We start from the raw sequence: 22,531 nt of genomic DNA, 5'->3' as shown, positions 1-22,531 counted from the left end.
AAAACTTTTCCTACCTCTCTTTGCCTCTGTTCTTTCTATTTGACCTTAATTAAGGTCAAGAAACCTGAAAAGATTTTTAGTTTTCCTGGGTCAGACAAAATTAGATCATCAGTTTCAATGCAAAATTAAATAAGAGGGGGAAATGGTGAGGCCATTCTCCAAAGCCCTACCCAAAGTGCCCAAAGATCCTCCTTAGCATCCCTCTCTCAGTCCCTCTTTCCATCTTTCTTTTCATTCTCAGTAAAGTGAGAATTTTTGCCCTCCAGTGCTAATGATAAAAAAAAAACTTTCAATCAATTATATTATTTTTATTATTTTTCCTTTATTTAGTAACTTCTATTAAAATAGTGTTGTTGGGGGCTATATTCACTGTAAATGTCTTTAAACTTGAAAAAGGAGCTATACAACTCCTTTTCCTTTAGGGATTGAACAGGTCTTGGTCAGATAATTTAAGAATCTAATAATAATTTTATTTTTGTGGAAATGAATATTACCTGTGCTGAACAAGGTCTATAACTTATGATAACTATGATAACTGGACCTGAAGAACCAGAACTTCAGGTGGGAGGATATGATCCTCTTTGGGTGTGAAGTTATTAAAAGAAGTATAGTCTGAATCTTAATGCTCTATGGGCATTTCATATCCTATAGAATCATGTCCTCCTAAGGCTCTGAGTAGAATAGTGGAACCTCCTGGACAACAAGTTTATATCTAACACTTTTGGTTTTCATAGGATTGTAGATTTAGAGCAAGGAGGGATCTCAAAGACAATCTAGTCTAATTCTTCAATTTATTAATGAGGAGATGGAAATCTGGAGAAGTAAGATGATTTGCCCAATTGGAGTCACACAAGTCATAAGTGACAGAGCTGGCTTTTAAGATCAAATTCTGTGAATTCAGATCTTGTTTTCTTTCCATAATTCCAGAGTTACCTTTCTTTTAGTTAGTTGCAATTGTCTTTATCATAGCTTTTTATTTACAAGAGATATGCATGGATAATTTTTCAGCATTGACAATTGCAAAACCTTCTGTTTCAACTTTTCTCCTTCCCTTCACCCCCCTCCCTCAGATGGCAGATAGACCAATACATGTTAAATATGTTAAAGTATATGTTAAATACAATATATGTATATATATCCATAGTTATTTAGTTGCAATTTTCTTATTTAAAAGAAGCATTGAAGGTTGTGGTCTAGTTTTTGTGTTTGTGTGGAAAATGAATTGGAGAAGGGAGATAATTGGAAGCAGAGAGATTTATTTTAAGGTTTTTTCCTCAGTTTAGTTTGAGAGGTGACCAGGAACTGAACTGGATATGGTAGTGGTATGATTAAGCAAAAGCGGGTGAATACCAGAAATATTTAGGATGTAGAATCCACAACATTTAGCAACTGATTAGATATGATAGGTGAAAAAGAAGAGTTGAAGCAAACTCCTAGGTTATAAACCTTGGCCATCAGAAGAGTGATGGTACACATGACAAAAATAAAGAAGCTAGAAAGAGAACATTTAGAAGAAGAAATGATGAATTTTGTTGGGAGCACATTATATTTGAATTGTAATTGAGACATTCAATTAGGGATATCCAGTAGGCTATTGAAAACTTGGGACTGGAGATCAGAAGAAAAATGGCTACTGGATATGTAGACTTATTGTACCAAAATGATCATTGAATTCATAGAAACTGATGAAATAAAGAGGAGATAATAAGGACAAAAGGGTACAGAGCAGAGCTTTAGAATATACTTATCAAGTATGGAGGGAGGGACCTGAATGATAATTAGGCAAAGGAGAAGAACAAGTAGAAAGAGCCATGACTAAGAACTGTATAAAAATCCAGGGAGAAGAGAATTTATAAGAGATAACCAACAAATCAATTTTTTCTTTTTCTTTTTAAATTTACTTTTAATACACATTGTTTTATGAATCCTGTTGGGAGAGAAAATTCAGAGCAAAAGGGAAAAATCATGAGAGAGATTTAAAAAAAAAAACAGAAAAAGAAGTGAATATAGTGTGTGTTCATTTACATTCAATCTCCTTAGTTCTTTTTCTGGATACAGATAACTGACATTTTCTGTCCAAGTCTGTTGGGATTGTTTTGAATCACTGAAATACTGAGAAGAAACAAGTCTTTTATAGTAGACCATCACACATTCCTGCTGTTACTATGTACAATATATTCCTGGTTCTGCTTATTTCACTCAACATCAGTTTGTGTAAATCTTTCCAAGCCTTTCTAAAATCAGCTTGTTCATCATTTTTTATGAAACAATAATTAATATTCCATTACCTTCATATAATACAACTTTTTTTTAGCCATTCCCCAATTGATGGACATCTACTTACATTCCAATTCTTTGTTATCACAAAAAAGAGCTGCTACAAACATTTTTGCACATATACAGGTCCTTTTCTCTCCTTTATGATTCCCTTGGGATACAGAAAGTTTTATAACCCTTTGAGCATAGTTCCAAATTACTCTCCAGAATGATTGGATCATTTCAAATGATTTTCATCATTTCATCAATGATGCATTAGTGTCCCAGTTTTCCCATATCCCCTCCAACATTTATCATCTTTTTCTATCATCTAAGCCAATCTGAGAGGTATGAGATAGTAACTCAGAGTTATTGTAATTTGCATTTCTCTAATAACTATTTAGAACATTTTTTCACATAACTATAAATGGCTTTAATTTCATCATCTGAAAATTGTCTGTTCATATTCTTTGACCATTTATTAGTTGGGGAATGACTTTTATTCTTATAAATTTGATACAGTTCTTTATATATTTTAGAAATGAGACCTTTATCAGAAATACTGGCTGTAAATATTTTCCCCAGCTTTGCACTTGCCTTTAATCTTGTTTCTGTTGGTTTTGTTTGTGCAAAAACTTTTAAATTTCATTAATATAATTTTTATTATTAAATATTTTAAATTTAAATTATTAAAATTAATTTTTAATTTATTATAATCTAAGCTGTCCATTTTGCCTTCATGATGTTCTCTAGTTCTTCTTTCATCATAAATTCTTCCCTTTTCCAAAGATCTGATAGGTAAAGTATCCCTTATTCTCCTAATTTGTTTATGGTATCATCCTTTATGCCCAAATCATGTATCCATTTTGACTTTATTTTGATATGGGGTGTGAGATGTAGGTCTACGCTGAGTTTCTAATATATTCTTTTTCAGTTTTCCCAGCAATTTTTGTCAAATAATGAATTTTTATTCCAGAAGCTGTAGTTTGGGGATTTATCAAATACTGATTGCTATAGGCCTTGATTATTATGTTGTGTGTATTTAACTATTCCACTGATCTACTACTTTATTTCTCAACCATTACCAAACAGTTTTGATTACTGCTGCTTTATAATATAGTTTTAGATTTGGTATTGTTAGGTCACCATCCTTTGTAGTTTTTTCATTAATTCTCTTGATATTTTTTACCTGTTGTTCTTCCAGACTAATTGTTGTTATTTTTTTTTCTACTTCTATAAAATAATGTTTTGGCATTTTGATTGGTACAGCACTGAAAAGTAGAACAATTTAGGCAGAATTGTCATTTTTATTATATTAGCTCGGCCCAGTCATGAACAATTTATATATTTCCAATTGTTTAAATATGAATTTATTTGCCTGAGGCATTTAGTAATTGTGTTCATATAGTTCTTGGGTTTCTCTTGGCAGTTAGACTCCAAAGCATTTTATTTTGTCTACAGAAATTTTAAGTGGAATTTCTCTTTCTATATCTTGCTGATGGGCTTTGTCAATAATATAGACAAATGCTGATGACTTGTGTGGCTTATTTTAAATCCTTCAAGTTTGCTAATGCTCTAATTTTTTCTTTTATCATGCAGGCCAAAGGGAGAAATTTGAAAAAATTTTGAACAGAGGAAGAACAAAGTAAGATTTTTGTTTTGGGGCATAGATGGGTTTATTGACTATGTGAAGGTTGGATTAGTGACAGGAAAGAAGCAAAATATTATTGTGCTCCAGCTGAGTGATGATACAGTGCTGTAATCATAATGGGTCTTTGATAAATGTTTCTGGAATTGTTGAACTAGATGATGGCTCTGGGAGAAGAGAGAAAGGAAGGGACAGAAAAAATGTAGTGAAAGTAGAACTGAGTGGAGATTGGATATGAAATTATAGAGGAGGAAAGATGAGTCTGAGGGTTGAAGCTTGAATGGATGAAAGAGTGGTGAAGTTAGGAAGAAAGGCAGGTTTGGGTAGGGTGGTAGGAATCTTCAGGAAGGGAGAAAGATGAGTTCAATTTTGGACACATGCTTAACAGGCAACTGGGGGGAGATTAGGCCTAGATGCACAAATACTGGAGTTAGTACATATATGATAATGGAATCTATGATTGTGGATGAAATCACCAAAGGATGAGAAGAGAAAGAAAAGAAGACTAGGACAGACTCCTGAAAGGGACATCATTGCTTAAGGCCTCAGGCAGGAGAGAGGGGAAAAAGGGAAGAAGATGAAAAAGCAAAAAAAAAAAAAAAGACAGAGGAGTGCTCCAAGAGATAGGAGGAAAATCAGGAGTTGGTGTCATGGAATCTGAGGGAGGACAGGAATAGTAACTAGGAGGAGGAGAACGGTGGTTATGGGTGCACAGAGGTCAAGGAAGTGGAGATCTGAAAAAAGGTCACAATATTGAATTTGTTGTTCGTCACCTTTGAGTAGATTCAATAGAGGAGTAAGATTATAAGTGGCTAGTGACATATTGACCTTGGTGGGGAGAGGGGTGTTCTGTCATTATTTTCTGTATGTTTTAAAGATTAAAAATTATATCCTTGGATTCTATTAAATCTCTTTTCCTTGGGGAAGGATGGGAGGGTTGGGAGAGGAAGGGAAGGACAGCACATCCATCTGAGCACCTTATTGTCAAGGGTTAAGCAAACAGTCTAACTAGGGAAAGTGCTCATTGTTCACTGGGCTCAAGATGTCTGTTATCTCATCTCTATTAATGAAAAGTGAAGCTAAGTGAAATGAGGGAATAGGGAAGGTATGAGTCTGAATAGGGGAAAGTCAGACTCGTGGGACATGTTGAATACAGATAAGGTTAAGGATGGAGAATATGACAATCTTGTCCAATGATCCCTGGTCATATGACCTTTGAGAAGTCAGGAATCCAGATGCCAATCTAATTTAATAGGGAGATAAAGAAAAGGACAAAACTAGCTATTAATTTGGCTAGCAATTTTGAATCTGATTCATGTTCACCAATGATGCATAAAGAATGAGTCAACACAGAGAGGCAGAGATTGGGGTCATTGAGATCCCAGGAAGTGAAAGAAGTGCTATAAGTTCACTAAGCAAGTCAGTTAAGGAGGTAAGGTCAATTCTTGTCCAAGGAATTAAAGTGACACTGGCCTCCTGGCTTTTCTATCAAAAAGACACTTCATGTCTTCTTGGCTCTGGATATTTTCTCTGGCTGTCTCTCATGCCTGCAATGCTCTCTTTTCTCTGCTCCTTAACTTTCTTCAAGTCCCAACAAAAATCCCATCTTCTACAAGAAGTCTTTTACAACTTCTCTTAATACTAAAGTCTTCCCACTCATTTGCTATTTATCCTATCAATAGTTTGTGGTACCTATTTGTTATCTCCTTCAGTAGATTGTGTTCCTTGAGGCTAAGGACTGCCTTTTGCCACCATTTGTATTCCCAATACTTAACACTGTATGTCTGGTACAAAATAGGTATTTACTGAATATTCATTAATTGACAATTGAAAAGCCAATCCAAATCTTTCATATAGAAGACTTGAATTTGAGTCAACATATGATCCTGGCAGATCTAGGCTGGCTGATTCTCAAGATAAAACAGAAAATGAGTTTCAGTCAGAAGAGAGCACCTTAAAAAGGTTGAATTCTATGCCTCCAGAACATTTTAAAAAAGCTGAGATTTACTATGAATGAGAACTTGTTTCCTTTCCCCATTATTTTTGCATATTGTAATACTCCTTGCTGTGTCCATGTAGCTCTGAATAATAAAATAAAGCAAACTAAACAAAACAAAACCCCAAAACCTTTAAAAGATGGAAGAGTAGTATTGTGTACTATTTACTGCAGGGAGAGAGAGAGATTGGGGACAGGAGAAACCTGAGTACTTTTTTGCAACCAAGTCTAGGTTCAAAGAGAAGTGGAAGCAATAAGAAACCAGTAGAGGGAAGCAAAGAACCATGTCCTGAGTCTTGTTCGTAGAAGAGTGGAAGCAAGATGGCAGCCAGCCAATAGCACTACATTTTCCCACTGTGTTTATCTGGCTCACCCCGTCACCAGCACCCATGGGCTTAGAATGGTGAGTTTCCCTTGTGGTTTGTAGCACAGGAGCCTACTACCACCAAAGAAAAAAGAAAATGGAAAAAAAAAGTATTTAATCCTCACTGGATTCAGGAGACAAGCTAAAAGAAAAGGTTGCTCAGAGGAAACAGGAAGTGATCACCCATTTAGAGAAGGTCAGCAGCATCCTTTGCTGGAAACCTTCAGACCTAAATGTTTTCATATTTTCTAATTACATAGCGTCGGATTAAGGTAATGAAGACAATGATGGCCATCAAAAGAAATAGCACCAGAAAAAAGATCCCTACAGTTGAAAAGGCACAGGAAAGAGTTACATTGGTTAGCTTTACTCCCTTTAGATCAGGAGGATCCCCACATGTGGTCTCTTCAGGGTCAGAAATTTTATGCAGATTTTCCTTGTACCACTTCAGAAAGTAGATATTGGAGCAACTGCAGTCTAGGGGGTTATGACTTAAATTAATGATTCTTTGTTGGGAAAAGACAGGTAGAAGACTAGGTGGAATGATATGTATATTGTTGGCTGCCAGATTGAGGTAAGTTTCCTTGAGATCACTAAAAGCATCCAAGCCTGAGCCGGTCAAGCTGTTGTGCTGCAGGTCCAAGTACCTAAGTTTGCGGAGGTTCCCAAAAGCCTGATGTTCCAGGGCTGTTAGACCACAGGATGACAGAATGAGGACTTGTAAGCTGTCCACAGGATGGAGCAGATTGTCCTTTGTGAGGACCCCAGAGTGAAAGGGATTCCCACCCAGGTCTAGATGCCGAAGACCTTGAAGACCTTGCAGAAGCTGAGGATTGCTGGTATCAACAAGGCAGTTGGAGAGATTCAGGACCTGAAGGACATGGAGATTTTGGAAAGGACTTGGGGAAGCATGAGTATGAAGATGTGTAGAAGTGAAATCCAACAGTTCCAATTGAGGGCATTCTCTGAAAGCCTCACTCTGTAAAGTCTGTGGCTCATTATAACTCAAGTTTAGATGCTGTAAATGAGATAGATTTCTCAGTTGAACATTACAGCAGACATCTGAGGCAACTTTACTGTTGCTTAAATCTAGGTGCAGGAGGTTTTTTAGTTTTTCTAAGCAGCCTGTGCCAAAGTCTAGCTTGTGTATGTTGCCTTTAACATAAAGATGAGTCAGGGAAGGAAAGCTGGCAGCATTGATTTGGCACAAATTGTCAAATAAGTTTTGATTCAACACTAATTTCTTAAGCTGATTCATCCCCTCAATGCCAGAGGGTAAACTATTCCAGTGAGTTTGAGTCAGATCCAGCTCTTGGAGTCTGGTGAAGCATTGAAAGATGGTGTTTGACATCGAGAAATGGTGGGACTGTAGGTTGAGAGCTTCCACAGACATATTACACAGCCCCTCCAGCATGTCTGAGCTTATATGTAGATTTTCTGTATCTTGAAAGGACCCAAGCCAAAGAGTCTGAGTGGTGGAATTCTGTAATCCCTTTAACACAATAGAAATATCAAAGATCCCTCCAAAGTTTAAGCTCTGGAAGACAGTAGAATGGAATGCCCCATTCTCAATGTCCAGAATGTTATTGCCCTTTAAGTTAAGGCTTAAATTGGATGCCTGTCTCAAGGATACTATATCTTTCTTAGTGATATGATGTATGGCATTCCCTTCAAAGTCCAGGACTTTCAGGTTATGGGCAGGAAATGTGGAGGGGAGTTGGATGGAAGAAAGGTGATTACTACCAAGAAGCAGAGTTTCTAAGTTTCCCAAATTTTGCATTGGAATAAATGTAACACTGGTCATTCCTGTTTGGGTTAAGGTGAGATGCTTCAGGGCCCTAGGACCCTCAAAAGCTGTGTCTGCCACAAATATCAGGGGATTTCCAGTCAGTATAATGGTGCTCAAGTCTTCGTTGTTTTCAAAAGCATCTTCGTGTACCCAGTTAATTTCACACCTTAAAAAGATGGAGATGGGGGACAGAACAATCAATTAGAAACAAATAAATAAATGAATAGGTAGAGCTACATAGATAGACAGAGACAGATAGACTAAGATAGCTAAATAAACAGGCAGTCAGGCAGGGATATAGATTGATAATCTGACATGTGTTTAGAGGTAGACAAATTGACAGATTGACAGACATACAGGAAGGCAGGCAGCTGGATAGACTGGCAGACAGATAGATATTCAGACAGAAATAGACTGACAGATCAATAGATAGATAGACAGCAGATAGGCAGGCAGGCAGATAGACAAATAGATAAACTGACAGGCAGAGATAGACAGATAGACTTACAGACAGACATAGACAGAAAGGCAAATAGAAATAGACAGAGAAAGATAGGTAGGCAGTACAGAGATAGCCAGACAGACAGACAGATAGATGGATGGATGGATAGATAGAAAGATAGATAGATAGATAGATAGATAGATAGATAGATAGATAGATAGATAGATGCTTAGGCACAGATCATAGGACCACAGATCTTGAGCAGGGAAGAATCTTAGAGGTTATTTAATACAATCTTCTCATTTTACAAATGAGGAAATTAAGGCTAGGAGACATTAAATAACTTAATATCACATAGAGAAGTGGCAGAGATGACAAACTCAAGTCCCAAATTCAACATTTTCACTCTATCATGTTCCCAGACTAAAACAGTCCCTTAGGTATGCACTGAAACATTTCCCCACATACACACCCACATACATACTATTTCTCTAAGTTCCACTTAGGGGACTTGTCTTGTTCCCCACACAGGTGCTGCCCTTCTGGATATTCCAAGTGGGAATTCTTCTCAAATGCCCTACCCTTCTATAACCCATATCTGTTTGAAGGTTTTTGTTTACTGTCTAGAGGAGAGAAAATGCCATATCCACATAGACAAAAAAACAAAACAAAAAAAACAACAAAAAAAAACATCTTCAGAGGATTCATTAAGGCTGATGACTGATGCTAGGAGGTTGCTGGAGCATCAAGACATTTGGTGATTCTTTTATCCTTAAAACAATGCTTAAAAGCAAGCTTGAAACTCAATGAACCAGGGAGACAACTCCAGAAGTGATACACTATGCCTAGGATAAAAAAGGAAGGTCTAAAAGTCCAAAGGGAGATAACCAGCCACATGTCTCTTAAAATGAGCCTTTTGTGCTGATAATAATAACTGGAATTTATAGGTCCCTTTAAAGTTTGAAAATGGTTTTATTGGCATTTTCTCACTGAAGCTTCACAACAACCCAGTGAGCTAAGTGTATTATCATTATTATTCTCATTTTACAGATGAGAACACTGAGGTTTGGGGATTTACCCATGGTCACATAGCTAGTTAGTATTAGAAGTAGAATTGGATTCCTCTTCAGTTTCAGCACTGTCTTCTAGGTCACCTAGTCTTTCTACAGAGACCCATTTGCAAATGGATGGGTCAGTTCTACCCCAAAGCAAAGGAATATTACCTGCTATTAAAAAAAAAAAAAAAGAAAAGAAAAGAAATATCAACCTCAGTTCTTTTGTGTTTGCATTACTAATAGCTCTTTTCCCAAATAGGGTGATATTTTTATTGAAATCCAAAATACTATCTTCTTTTAGATTTTATTATTCTTCTTCTTATCAAGATACTCCCATCTCTTGATTCCAGGTCATTTTCTATGGCTGTCCTCTAAGCCTATAATTCTATTCCTCCTTGTCTCTGCTTCCTAGTTTCCTAGATTTCAAGAAAGCCCCAACTAAAATCCCACTTTTTATAGGAAGCCTTTCCCTACTCTTCTTTATTTTAGTGTCTTCCCTTTTTGATTATTTCCAATTTATGAATACATGCAATATGTCTGTATGTAGATGTTTGAATATTGTCTTGCCCACTGATTTTAAGCTCCTGTCTTTTGCCTATCTTTGTATTCCCAGCTTTTTGTACTGCTTCATAAATGTTTGTTGACTGATTATCACTCTTAAAGTTACCATTCCCATTATTCATATATATGATAAGCAGAATAAACAAAACAATAAAACTCAGTGGAATGACTTACCCTCTCTAATCCCTATTTTTTTCATCTATAAAATGCAATATTCTACTTGCTTCACAGGATTATTATGAGGAGAAAGCATCCTGCTATTATGTCAAATGCCTTGTACCCATAAGAGACATAGAAATATGAGTTATTGATAATATTGTCATGCAAATTCCATGGATTTAGTGGGAGGGGAAAAAACTACAGGAAATTTAAAGCAAATTTCAAGAGTAATTCCAGAGAGTGATTTTCTAAGTCAAAATATGACCTGCAGGGATTCTTATGTATGGATTTGTGAAAACCATTTGTATTTGAGTTCCATACCACAGGTCTACGTCTCATTCTCTGGCCTTTTTTCTCCACCATGCTTCAAACTGTTATAGCAAGAAAGTGGCAAAAAGCACTTTCTAGAATTATAATGACCAAGTTTAACCCTGGAGAAGAATTGAAAAAAATCTATCCTTTCATTACAGAGGTTGGGGACTAAATACAAAATATGGTATATGCTATCAGATGTGATTGATGTATTAATTAGTTTTGCAAAGCTGCTTTTTCTCCCTCCTTTTAAAAAAATTTGTTATAAGAGATAGATAGGAAATGGGGCAAGAAAGCTTGTGGTGTGGATCTGTGTATGTTTGTGTATACAGATACACATATACATAAAGGTGATACAAAAATAAAAGATTTCTTAATATATTTTTTTCAAAAGCGACCATTATTTGAAAGTGTTTCAACAGAACCCTGTTTTGTTATGGATGCTGTTGTAGAAGGAAATCTTTCATTCCTGTCAGGAGTTAGCATACCAGTAAAAACACGTGCATTTCTGTTATTTTTTTATTTTTTAAGATGAGAAGATTGTTCTATATGATTTTTAAAGTCTCTTCCAGATTTAAATCAAATTAGTTTATATGAACACTACTTTGAAAATTATAAAATCACATGGGAAATGATCCTAGGGATTGGGAAGGTGAACCTTTCTTGTATACTTTTCCTTCTACAGGTTTTCAGGAGCAAAAGTTCTATCATGAGTCAGGATAAAATTTATTAGGACCAGGAGAAGACAAAGTCACCAAATAGTGATTTTAAATAGCATTATCAAAATAAAATTGCTGGGTGCATATTGTCTTAGAAAACCACTAAGTTTTCTATATTGTATTGTATTTCTATTTATTTTGTTAAGCATTCCAATAACTTTTTGGTATTGTTCACCACAGTCTGGAGTGGTCCGAGCTTGACATTTCTGCTGCACTTGAGATGATCATAGACAATCATCACCATTTTTCTGGACATCTCTTCCTTTCCCCTCTGCTTCATATATTCTTACCTTCTACCTTTTACCTTTGCAATAGTTTGCATCAAGGTACCCTTTGTTTATATAACCTGATTCCATTTAATTAATGTGAAAAATGGATAGGCATTTGGTTTTGACAGTTGTGAAAATTAAATTGGAGAAATGAAACTTAAATTAGAAAACTGAAACCCACAAGGTTATCAAGGAATAATCAAGGGTGGCTTTTATCTTCCCCCTCCCCCAAATTAAGCTCCTTGGGAGCAGTGACTGGCTATGTAATGAGGGGGTGGAGATTCATTCATTCTGTAAGGAAGGAATCAGAGGAGGAACTTGTGCTTCAAGATAGAAAATAAAATGCTTCCTTTGGAGTTTCAAAGGTGTGTCTACCACCTAGGTACCCACTCTTTCAAAGAATGTAAAATAAAAATTTCCCTAGATTTATCAGTGAGTCAGTAGAGTTCTTGGTAAACTATTTTGTTTCTTACACTAATAATGAAATACCTCACGTTTATATAATGTATTAAGGTTTCAAATACTGAGTGCGTATGTGTAAAATTTTATTTGAATCTCAACTAATAGTCCTTTGAAGCAGCTGTTATTATTATCTCTATTTTACAGATGCAGAAAACTGGAATTGAGAGAGGATAAACATTTATTAAACTTCTGAGGCGAATTTGAACTCAATCCTTACTGACTTTAAGTCTAACAATCTATCCACTATAGTACCTAAAATGTAGGAGCCTGCTAAGGGACAGGATGTGTTTTTCTCCTATTCACACCTCCTAACCGATCCTCACCTGTGAATACCAGATATAGAGCATAGGTTTTTTTCCCCCCATGCTTGTGATTTCATCTGTGTGGAAACTGAGTTGGACTAGATAGTCTCTCCATTGATGAATATTAGTCAATAATTTGATAATCTGATAATCAAAGATAGGTGGTGAAGTAGATAGATTGCCAGGTCTGGAGCCAGGAAAACTCCTCTTTGTGAGTGCAAAGCTATCCTCAGACATTACTAGCTGTGTGATCCTAAGAAAGTCACTTAACTCTGTCTCATTTTCCTTATCTGTCAAATAAGCCTAAAAAGGAAATGACCAACCACTACAGTATCAGGCTGTTTAGCTGCATTTCCATATTGCCTCTCAAGTCATATAATTGCTTCATGAAAACACTGCAGTCACAGAAATCTACTATTTACCTGGTTAAATCTAAGTAGACCAAGTCTCTGAGCCTGCTGAAGGTTGAGTTTTGGAGATCAGGAAGAAAGTTAAAACTGAATTCAAGAAATTTTGTTGTGGCTGGAAGACTTTCAGGAATCTCCTCAAGTCCTAGGCTTTCACAGTTGTAGGTTAAGTTGACTGTAACCTGTTAAAAGGAACAAAAGATATCAATGCTTAAACCCGAGAAGCCAAATAGTGTTTTTTCCATGACATCTTCCCAATTAGGAGGATGAGAAGGGTCATTTACATTCAGCCCAGGCTACATTGAAGATTTAGTGACAAATCATAGGAACACAGATTTGGAGGAGAAAGGGAATTCAGTAGCCCTCTAGTTCAACCCTTTCATTTTACAGAGGAGAACACTGAGGCTGAACCATTCCCTTATTACATGAATCGTATGTTTAAATCCCAGACATAACACAAATAAAACAGCTTTGTAAACTCATGCATGTATTTTAAGCATTGCTAATGTATATATATCTGCCCCAGCACAGGTGCTTTATGACCACAATGGTACATATTATACTAATGCTTCTGAACCTTGGAAATCTCATTCTCTCTGACCATCATGTCTAATTAATTGCCAACTCCCTTAAATATGTTCCCTTCTTGCCACTAGGATGCTAATACTCTAGTTCAGGCCTTTATCATATCTGACAGAGACTTTTACAATCAGTTCCTAATTTATCTCCCTTGTAATCCAACCTCTCCCCTCTGCTGTCTTTCCTCTACATGTCTATTCCTAAAGCTTAGATCTAATCATTTCAGACTCCCACCAAAAAAAAAAAATCCATGACTCCCACTATCTCTATACAAATAAGTATAAAATAAATAACATAATACATAAAATGGACTAAATGTAAACTCTGTTGATATTTAAAATGCTTTACAATCTAGCTTCTAGACATCTAGGTGATATGGTGAATTTAGAATGCTGGGCCTGGAGTCAAAACAACTCATTTTCCTGAGTTTAAATTTGGCATCAGACATTTGCTAGCTGTATGACTCTGGATAAGGCATTTAACCCTGTTTACCTCAGTTCCCTCATCTGTCAAATGATCTAAAGAAGGAAATGGCAAACTACTCCAGTAGTTTGCCAAGAAAATCCCAAATAGGATCACAAAGAGTCAGACATGACTGAAATAGTGGAACGATAACAGTAACAAAGAAGTCAGGAAGATTTGAATTGAAATTCTACTTCTGATATATACTGGGTATATAATTCTAGACAAGTCATTAACCTCCTAATACCTCCAGTTAGAACTAACTCCTTCAGGTATAAATTGCACAACAGTTGCTATTGTGCATTGATTTTGTGCATTGTCTTCCTATATAGGAGTTGAAATTACAGATTCAACATCCCTTCTCTTTCCTCCCCCCCCCCCATAATTTACAGAAAGATTGAAGTCTAGGAAAAATGTTTCTAGTTCAGAGGCTTTGTACTAATCTTATTAGAACTTTACCCAATACTGTCCTCAATATATTCAGTGAGGCCCAGTGATCATTGATCTTAGAGAGACACCTATTCTGTCCTGTCCTATGCCTTGGAAGCTTGGAGGGAATGGTATATCCTTTGCATCAGATCCAGGACCACAGTGTGGCAACTAAGTCCCAAGTTTGCAGTCAATGACAGACAGAACAAAGGATAGGTACAAAGGTAAGATAACAAGGCTGGAGACAATTGGGACAGTTCACAACTGCAGGGAAATGAGAGAAAGAAAGAATGTGTAAAACAGGCAATTCAGATTTGAGGCATCTTTTTCAGATGATACAAAGGGTTCAATAGAGGCAATCCAAGATATAGGCTATTAGCACAGGCTGGCCAGGCTCATCTAGAAGAGAGACCAGATACTCCAGGGATGGGGATGAGGTTGGGGATGGGTTGGAGGAAGAGAACAAGCATTTATTATTATTCTCCTATTTTGTACCAGTCACTGTGCTAAGCACTTTGCAAGTATCTCCTCTGCTCCTTATAATCACCCTAGGAAGTAGATGTTGTTATCATTATCCCCATTTTATGGTTAAGGAAACTGAGGCAGACTTATATTAAATAACTAGTCCAGGTTAATCACTAGTCAGTCTCTAAGGCTGCTCTTGATCTCAGGTTTTCTTGACCCTAACCCTCTACCCTCTTCTACTCCAGGGAGCACAGAGAGCTGGAGCTGGAGTGAGAGGGCCTAGATTGTCTTTCTGGGTGCCAATTTTTTTAAAGCTTTGGATAAGTCTTTCATCTCTCTTACCTCATTGGGAAGCCTCCTTTATCTCAATCTTCTTCTATGAAAAACAAGGAACCAGATAACTAACATCAGAGGCCCTTCTCATTCTACCTCTCTGTGACTGTGGTAACTGAAGATAATTGGAGAGTAGGGACCAAAGTTCAGACAGACTGTTTCCAAGAAATGGCACCAGAAATCTGTTTCTTTTTTGTCTTTGCAACCACAGTGCTTACTTAGCATAGTGTCCTGCACAGAACTGGAATGTGATAAATGCTTATTTAGATTTTTAGGAATACTAAATTTTTAGGATACTAAAAGGAGGCTAGTTCAATGGTGCACTCATTGGGAAAGACCTCACTGACCCACCCTCTCTTTTGTTTCCTCCCTTGCTCAGCCACAAACCCCCAGTATTTAGAACGATTGATTACACAGGATTTTTAGGCCAGCAGATAAACTTTATCCTATGGAATCATCATCCTTAAGCATCTTATTGTAAGGCCAACAAACTAGTTCTGTTTAAATATAAAAAGAAAAATTTGATCATTTATCAACTAGACACCAGTCTAACAGAAATGCAAAGTTCATCTTTCTCACTTAGCATAATATCAGAACTGGAAATCCATAAAACAACAAATAAAAATGTCCCTTTCCTCTTCTCCTCTTCCTTCCCTCATTATCCTCCTTTTTAATCTTCCTTTCTTCTACTCTCTCTGTGCTAATTTTCTTACCTTTCTCTTCATCTCCTCTTTTCTCCTTTCTCCCCATTTTCCCCTTTCCCTACTTCTGTTCTTCTTTACTCTCCCCACTTCTTCTTTCCACCTCCTTTTTAGTGAGATATGAGTTGTGCTGGTGGAGGCGAGAAGCAAAAGGTAACTCTGACTCACCACACCCCATCCCCCATAGAGTCTGCCTGGGCAGATAATGATCTGCTCCAGCTTCCTGTTCCCCTGGGCTCAAGATCAGCATTTCCCTCATGAAAATCTTGAGATTACACATGCCCCCGATGCATGACCTTTACTGAAGTAACCAGGCCTGCCATGCTAATTGCCTTACAGTATATTTCACTCATAGGCATCCTGCTGATCTGGGCATCTTTACCATGGGAAGTATGAGTAAGCTCATAGAAAGGAAGTCAGATTTTCCTCTTAATCACATGGATGAGATGGAAACATTGCAACTGCCACTAATGAAAATTGTATATTTATATCTATTTGTAATTCATTCATTGTCTTACATAGACTTCAGTCCTTTAGGGACTTATACAAATTCTTACCGTGTTTTTGAAATGCACACTCTGCATTTCAAACTCTGATTTGGCTGAGTGACTGATGTGGGGCAACACACATGGGCAGCAGTTCCCAGGTGCCAGCCTCTGTATATAGCAAGAGCCCAGTAGCCATTGATGCACAGCTGCTACCCCAGCTGGGTTACCCTGGTTCCTTTTTCCTTCCCCCAAACAAGGGTGCTTCTGGGCTCTCACTCTGCTGCCTCAGCGGGAGCACTTTATACCCTGATACCAGGAACAAGAAAAATTATGGCAGAATTGGTCTGGTGCATTATGCCTTTGTAACAGGAGACTTTAAGGCAGCAACAACTTTATTCTCCTCTTGAATTTATAAGGGCTCCAGGGCCTAAATAACTCCAGACCTAATTCTTCCCTGAGCCACACTAAGTTTCAGAGAGAGGAGAACAGAAAAAGTGCCTAGCTCTCCAATATGACTCAACCAAAGGCCTAGCTGCTCTCTTGAGACTGTGGTAAAGTAGTCAAGGGAAGAGAAGCCCCCTTCCATATCTATGCCTCCAAGAAGGCAGATCAGACTCAATTTCTCAAAGATATCAAAGTGTTGGCCAATGGGGAAGAGCAGGAAGTGCACTGAATTATATACAACAATATGAAATAAAACCCAATGAATTGCAAAATGCCACAATTTAGCGGACTTTATTCTGGTATTGTTTTTTTAAAGTATTAATCACAAGATCATATATGGTATTCTAGATCTAGAATTGGACAGGACTTAAGATCATCTAGCCTAAAACCATCAATAGATGAGGAAATGGACCAAGGGAATTAAGTGATTTGGTAAGGTCACTGTAGTATCCTCTTGGGATCATAGAAGTCATACAACCTGAGCTCCTCATCTTAAAAATGACTTACCTGAAATCACACAGGGATTAAGTGGGAGAGCAAGTTTCAGAACCCACCTCTTCTGATTCCAAATCTAATTTGCAAGCTACTACTGTGAGTCCCCCAAATAGACTAGGATTGGAATACCCACAAACACGAAACTCTGCAACTATTTAACAATAAATACTGAATTTCTAATCAATAGATCTGAACTTGAGTCCTATCTTTCCTGTCTTATGGTTACTGACTACTGACTACATGGTTCTGGATGGATATGACACTTAATCTGTTTTGACCTTAATGAGCTCACTGCAAAATAACAATGTATTATTATTAATTATTTATTAAGTTTTCTGCCACATCAGAGAAAGAATAACTTTGTCAGCTGTAAGGATTTATAAACAAAAACTAACAAATTTATATTTCTAAACCTAGACATTCAAAATTGATTACTCATAATTAAGATAATTTATTATTATTACTATTATTATGATCATAATTATTATCTTAGCCACTACAAATCCCGAATTACTAAAAAGATTCCTCATTAAATGATGGCCATTCTCCTATTGTTATGAAAGCATGAAAGCAAACTAAAACATTTGAGTGGAAATTGCAATCCAAAGGTAGATTGGGCAGGAGTTCATAACCACAGATTTTCTCATGGATATTAGAGATGGTGAGGCTGAGACAGTTAGATGGCATAGTGGATAAAACTGATGGGGTTGGAGTCAGGAAGATATGAAGTCAAACTTTGCCTTAGACTGAGTAGCTGTGAGACTCTGGCCAAGTTAACTTCTGTTGCCTCAGTTTCTTCATCTTCAAAAATGAGGATAATGTATATCCCAGTTTTATTGTGAATATAAATGAAAAACTATTTATAAAACTCTTTGCAAAGCTCAAAGTACCATATAAGTATTTTTATTATTACTATTACTGTTGAAAAAGTTAGGGTCATAGCATCCAGAATAAATTCTGCATAGAATATAAAGTGACCCTGAAAATAGTTTGAGTTGATGGTTTCCTGGAGGGAGCATGGAAGGGGAGCAGGTGTGGTAGAGAGTAGTGCTATTACACCAGAAGAAGACACCCCAGCTTTGTTATAGAGATGTTGTCCCTCTATGTAAATGCTGTGTTCATCCATACATATGTGCGTCTCTTCATGTATGAATGCTTGTATATTCCCTTTTTGTGAATATCTTCCACATAATTCCTATAAAACTATGCAGTTCATACTGGCTCTATATGGATTTGTTGGAGATTGAGGTTGGGAAGGAAGAATACTCTTATTATTTACATTGCTATTCTATGAAATGTCTTTGTAATGAATTGAATATTGTCATCTGGCTGACTAGTAAAAAACAAAACACTGTAGTGGGGGCTTATGATCTCTGGTTTGGAGAGTATTCTGACTTGCAAAATATCTAGAACCTGAAGTAGGTAGCTGAGAGTACCTCACACTACCTTATAGTTCTAAATCCTATGGTCCACTTAGTATTGCATGTTTCCATGGTTACCTATATAGTTGTTTCACAAATTCATGGCTCTGTAACTAATAAAATGAGTAAGTAGAGGCTTAAGGTAATCAATCTGAAAGGACAGTTTAAAATAGAATTATAAAAATGTTATCTAGAGCTTAGTGTGCAATAATTATTGGACCTCTGAACTATAGCAATTTTTATTTTTTTACACACTAATTTTATTAGCCTGGAGATTGATTCTTTGCTGTTTCTGCACCACTCTCCTCTCAGATTACTTTCTTCCTATTTTGTAATTTTTTATATGTACCTAGTTATTTGCATAGCTTCTGCTCCACTGTAACTTGAACTCTTTGAGGGCAGGAACAATTTTTTTTTTACTTTCTTTTTATCTCAGTGCTTAGGATAACATGTGTCCAGTAGTAGATATTAAATAAATGCTTAATTACTGTCAGATTCTATACTTTCACAAATGTGGTGGTCATATTTACATAAGTAATAGGTTTTTTGCTTTGAGCATCCAGGGGGAATTTATACCCCATGCCCTTGGGGGCTAAGAGCCAAGAGTGTCTTGCTTGCAGAGATGGGGTCAGCCCTTTATGCCTTTAGGAGAGAAGGAGACTGGGATACTTGGTTTGTGCAGCATGGTTTTAGGGTGTTGTATTGTCAGGGGGCTCCAAATTTGAAATGTTGATAGAACATAATTTGTATATTTATAAACAGCTAGTTTCATTTTTTGGTGAGTTCTAATATTATCCTGGGATTGGGGCATTATCATCTTTAAGAAAATGAATTAGGTCTAAGATTCTAAATTCTTCTTGGTCAACAACTAGTCCATCCCCTCCCACACATAGTAGCCCAAGACCTTGCATGTTACTGGCCTGCTAATATTCAACTCTGAATGATCTCTACCACCAGATTGCTGTATTCCTGTTCCTTGACTATCCAGAATGCTTGGAGAGAGCTATGAAATCATGATGATTTCACCTGCTATAAATTTATGGAGTATAACTTCATCTGAACCCTCACAGTTGCAGGACAATCCTTCTTTTAAACTCTCATCAATTTTCTATGTCATTTCCCACAGGGGCTGTTTCAAACCTTTTCCTTTCTTCTAAAATGCATAACATCTCTCACCCCTTATATACATATCAGATGATCTAGCCTCTTATTTCACTTAGAAGACCAAGGTCATCTGAAGTAAGCTTCCTACTCTACAACTTAAAACTTTTGAACATTTTTACCCATTTTCTTTTCCTTCCTCTTATTTTAGGATGAGGTGTCTCTACTCCTTACCAAGATTAATCCATTTGTGCTCCTGATCTTATCCCTTCTGCCTACATTGATTCTATACTATTTGTGTAATAGTTGTCAAATACCATGAATACTATGCCTGAAGTCTCTTGAACTGTCCATTTCTCCTTTCTGTTTTTGTTATTATCACTCAATATCCCATTGCCTACACAGTTATCTCCTTACTCAAACTCCTATCAAATTTCACACTATTCAATTTTGAGTTTATCTCACCAAAACTTGATTACTCAGCACACTTCCTCCATGCCCCACAGTGTCCTATCTTTGGCCCATAGTTCACATTGTTCCCTCTACCTAAAATTTTCTATCCTCACTCCATCTGTTGAAATAATAATTTTTGACCTATTTTAAATGCCACATGCTCCAGGAAGCTTTTGTTCATCCTCCTACTGAGTTATTCTTTCAAATATTTAATAACACTTTTTTTATAAGTTTGCCCTGTCTTTTCTTATTATATTTATAAGGATGTGCTGTGATAATAAGACATTTACATGCACTTCAGGTTTGTGAATCACCTTATATATTTTATTTCATTCTATTCTCACATCAACCATATGAGGTAGACATGGTACTGCAGGTATGATCTTCATTCTACAGATGAGGAAAGTGAGGTTCAGAAAAATTAATTGACATATTTGATCACATATGTGGTATGTGTTGTAGGTTAAATTGGAGTGTTCCTTTTTCTTCCCTTTACTTACTACACTGCACTGATTCTCTATCTGATGTTTAACTATCCCAAACTGGATTCTGAGTTCAGTTAAGATGTGTATTTAACATTCATACTTCTCTGAGGAAAAGGCAGCTTACAGTGATACTTAGAAAGCTGATCTTATAATAAAAAAATCTGGGTTCAAATCCTACCTCTGTTAAACTTTCTGTGTAATCCTAGACAAGTCATTTAACTTCTCAGTTCCTGAGCTGTGAAAGTTTTTTAAGACTAAAATTAACTGAATAGCTAACTGCCAATCTGTATCTGTAGGAGTTTCCTTTTTTTAAAAATACTTTCCTTTTTGAGAGGAAGGAAACAAGCACTGATTACATGATTATGTGAGCATTACATGAAGTGATTTGCACAAACATGATCTTATTTGATCCTCACAACAATCCTAGAAGGAAAGTACTATTATTGCTATCTTCATTTTACAGTTCAGGAAACTGAGACAAAAGGTCAAACTATTTGGACGGTCATTCAGTTAGTAAGTTTGAGGTAGAATTAGAATTCAGGTCTTCCTGACTCCAGGACCAGTGCTCTATATACTGAAATAACAAATCCCCTCTCCCCCCAAACAAAACAAAATTCTCTCCCAGTACTTGCAAATAATAATTTGCAAGTAGTAAATAATAAATAAATATATGTTGTTATTCAGTCATTTTTAGTCATGCCCAACTCTTTAGTTTCCTATTGGTAGGTTTGCTTGACAAAGATTCTGTAGTAATTTGACATTTCCTTCTCCAGTTCATTTTTACAGATGAGAAAACTAAGGCAAAAAATTCAGACTTTTTCTCTAGTATGGAGAGGACCAAAAAATGTCATGTGAATTTTCCAGAGTGACAGGAAAAGGGAGAGGGGGGCACCATGCCCATAATCCTTTTGATGTGGAAGAAATAACTGGATAATGCTGTTTGTGGAGTTAACGGTCAAGAATGGAAGACAGCAGGAGGAGTAGATTGTCTCTAGCTGAAGAGACATACCCAGAATCATATAACTAGTAAATGTCTTAGACTAGATTTGAATTCATGTATTCCTGACTCCAGGCCCAATGTTCTATCCACTAGTCGACTCGCTATTGGTTTAATATTAAAAGTGGCAATGAAAGTGGAAAGTGCTGATGATACATGGATGAAGGGAGATAACAGCCCTTGAATAAAATTCAAAGGATGCTAAATCAGAACATGATTTCAACAAAAGCAAGCAGAAAGAAAAGACAGATGGATCTAAAGGAGTTAGGAACACAGCAGAAAAAAAAAAGCAAAATAAGTTCCAGATTGAAAAATGTAAATGAACTCCCATGGGCAAAGACAACTGAAAATACAGAAGCAGTACTGTGAGTGAATAATGTTTTGGGTTTGAACAAATCAAACCAAAAAAAAAAAAAAAACTGCTCTGAGACAGCTTTGAAGTAACCGTGAGAGAGTAAGGTTCCAAGATACCTCCTTGGGTGGGCAGATAATGATTACTTGATTGATGGAGGGCAGAATGCCATATATAAAGGACAGTCCTTCTGGTGGTAGGGAGGCAAGTTAGAGCCTTTGCAGTCAAGGGCTAGACAAGGTCACACCCTGACTACTTGAAAAGAAGCCAAAACAGAAAGGCTAACTCAAGAGAAGATGCAGAAAACATCCAGAATAGGAAGAAGAAGTCACTAGTACTATTTGAAGGAGTTAAAAGGGGCTAAACACCACAGGCTGGCAGCATTGGAAGTAACTTACTGAAAGTCAGAAACTGCTTTTCTGGCTCTGTTCCTAAAAACATTTTCGATTTCTCTTGCTAATACCCCCCTAAATATGAGTGCCCTGGATACATGAGCACCCATTCTGCCTGGCTCTCTGGGTCTAGGATCTTTGCTTCCTTTAAGCTAAGAGTCAGAACAACCAAAATGCTTTATTATGGCACTTT

At 36.8% G+C, this 22,531-nt stretch overlaps 1 protein-coding gene across 1 annotated transcript in view; it reads right to left on the bottom strand.

Moving 5' to 3' along the window:
* Window positions 1-777: 777 nt before the first annotated feature.
* The window catches only part of CD180 (CD180 molecule), a 33,211-nt gene continuing 11,457 nt past the window's right edge, over window positions 778-22,531 (bottom strand). Inside the window, exons 2-3 of the mRNA XM_074282372.1 lie at window positions 12,757-12,923; window positions 778-8,219 (exon numbers count right to left, since the gene is read on the bottom strand). Coding sequence (XP_074138473.1) covers window positions 6,494-8,219; window positions 12,757-12,923 — 1,893 coding nt within the window. The 3' untranslated portion in view covers window positions 778-6,493. The remainder of the gene's footprint in view (window positions 8,220-12,756; window positions 12,924-22,531) is intronic.

Source organism: Sminthopsis crassicaudata, chromosome 1 (genome assembly GCF_048593235.1).
Source record: "Sminthopsis crassicaudata isolate SCR6 chromosome 1, ASM4859323v1, whole genome shotgun sequence".
Classification (NCBI taxonomy): domain Eukaryota; kingdom Metazoa; phylum Chordata; class Mammalia; order Dasyuromorphia; family Dasyuridae; genus Sminthopsis; species Sminthopsis crassicaudata.
The sequence above is the reverse complement of the archived record's forward strand: the minus strand, read 5'-3'. Positions and strand labels throughout refer to the sequence as shown.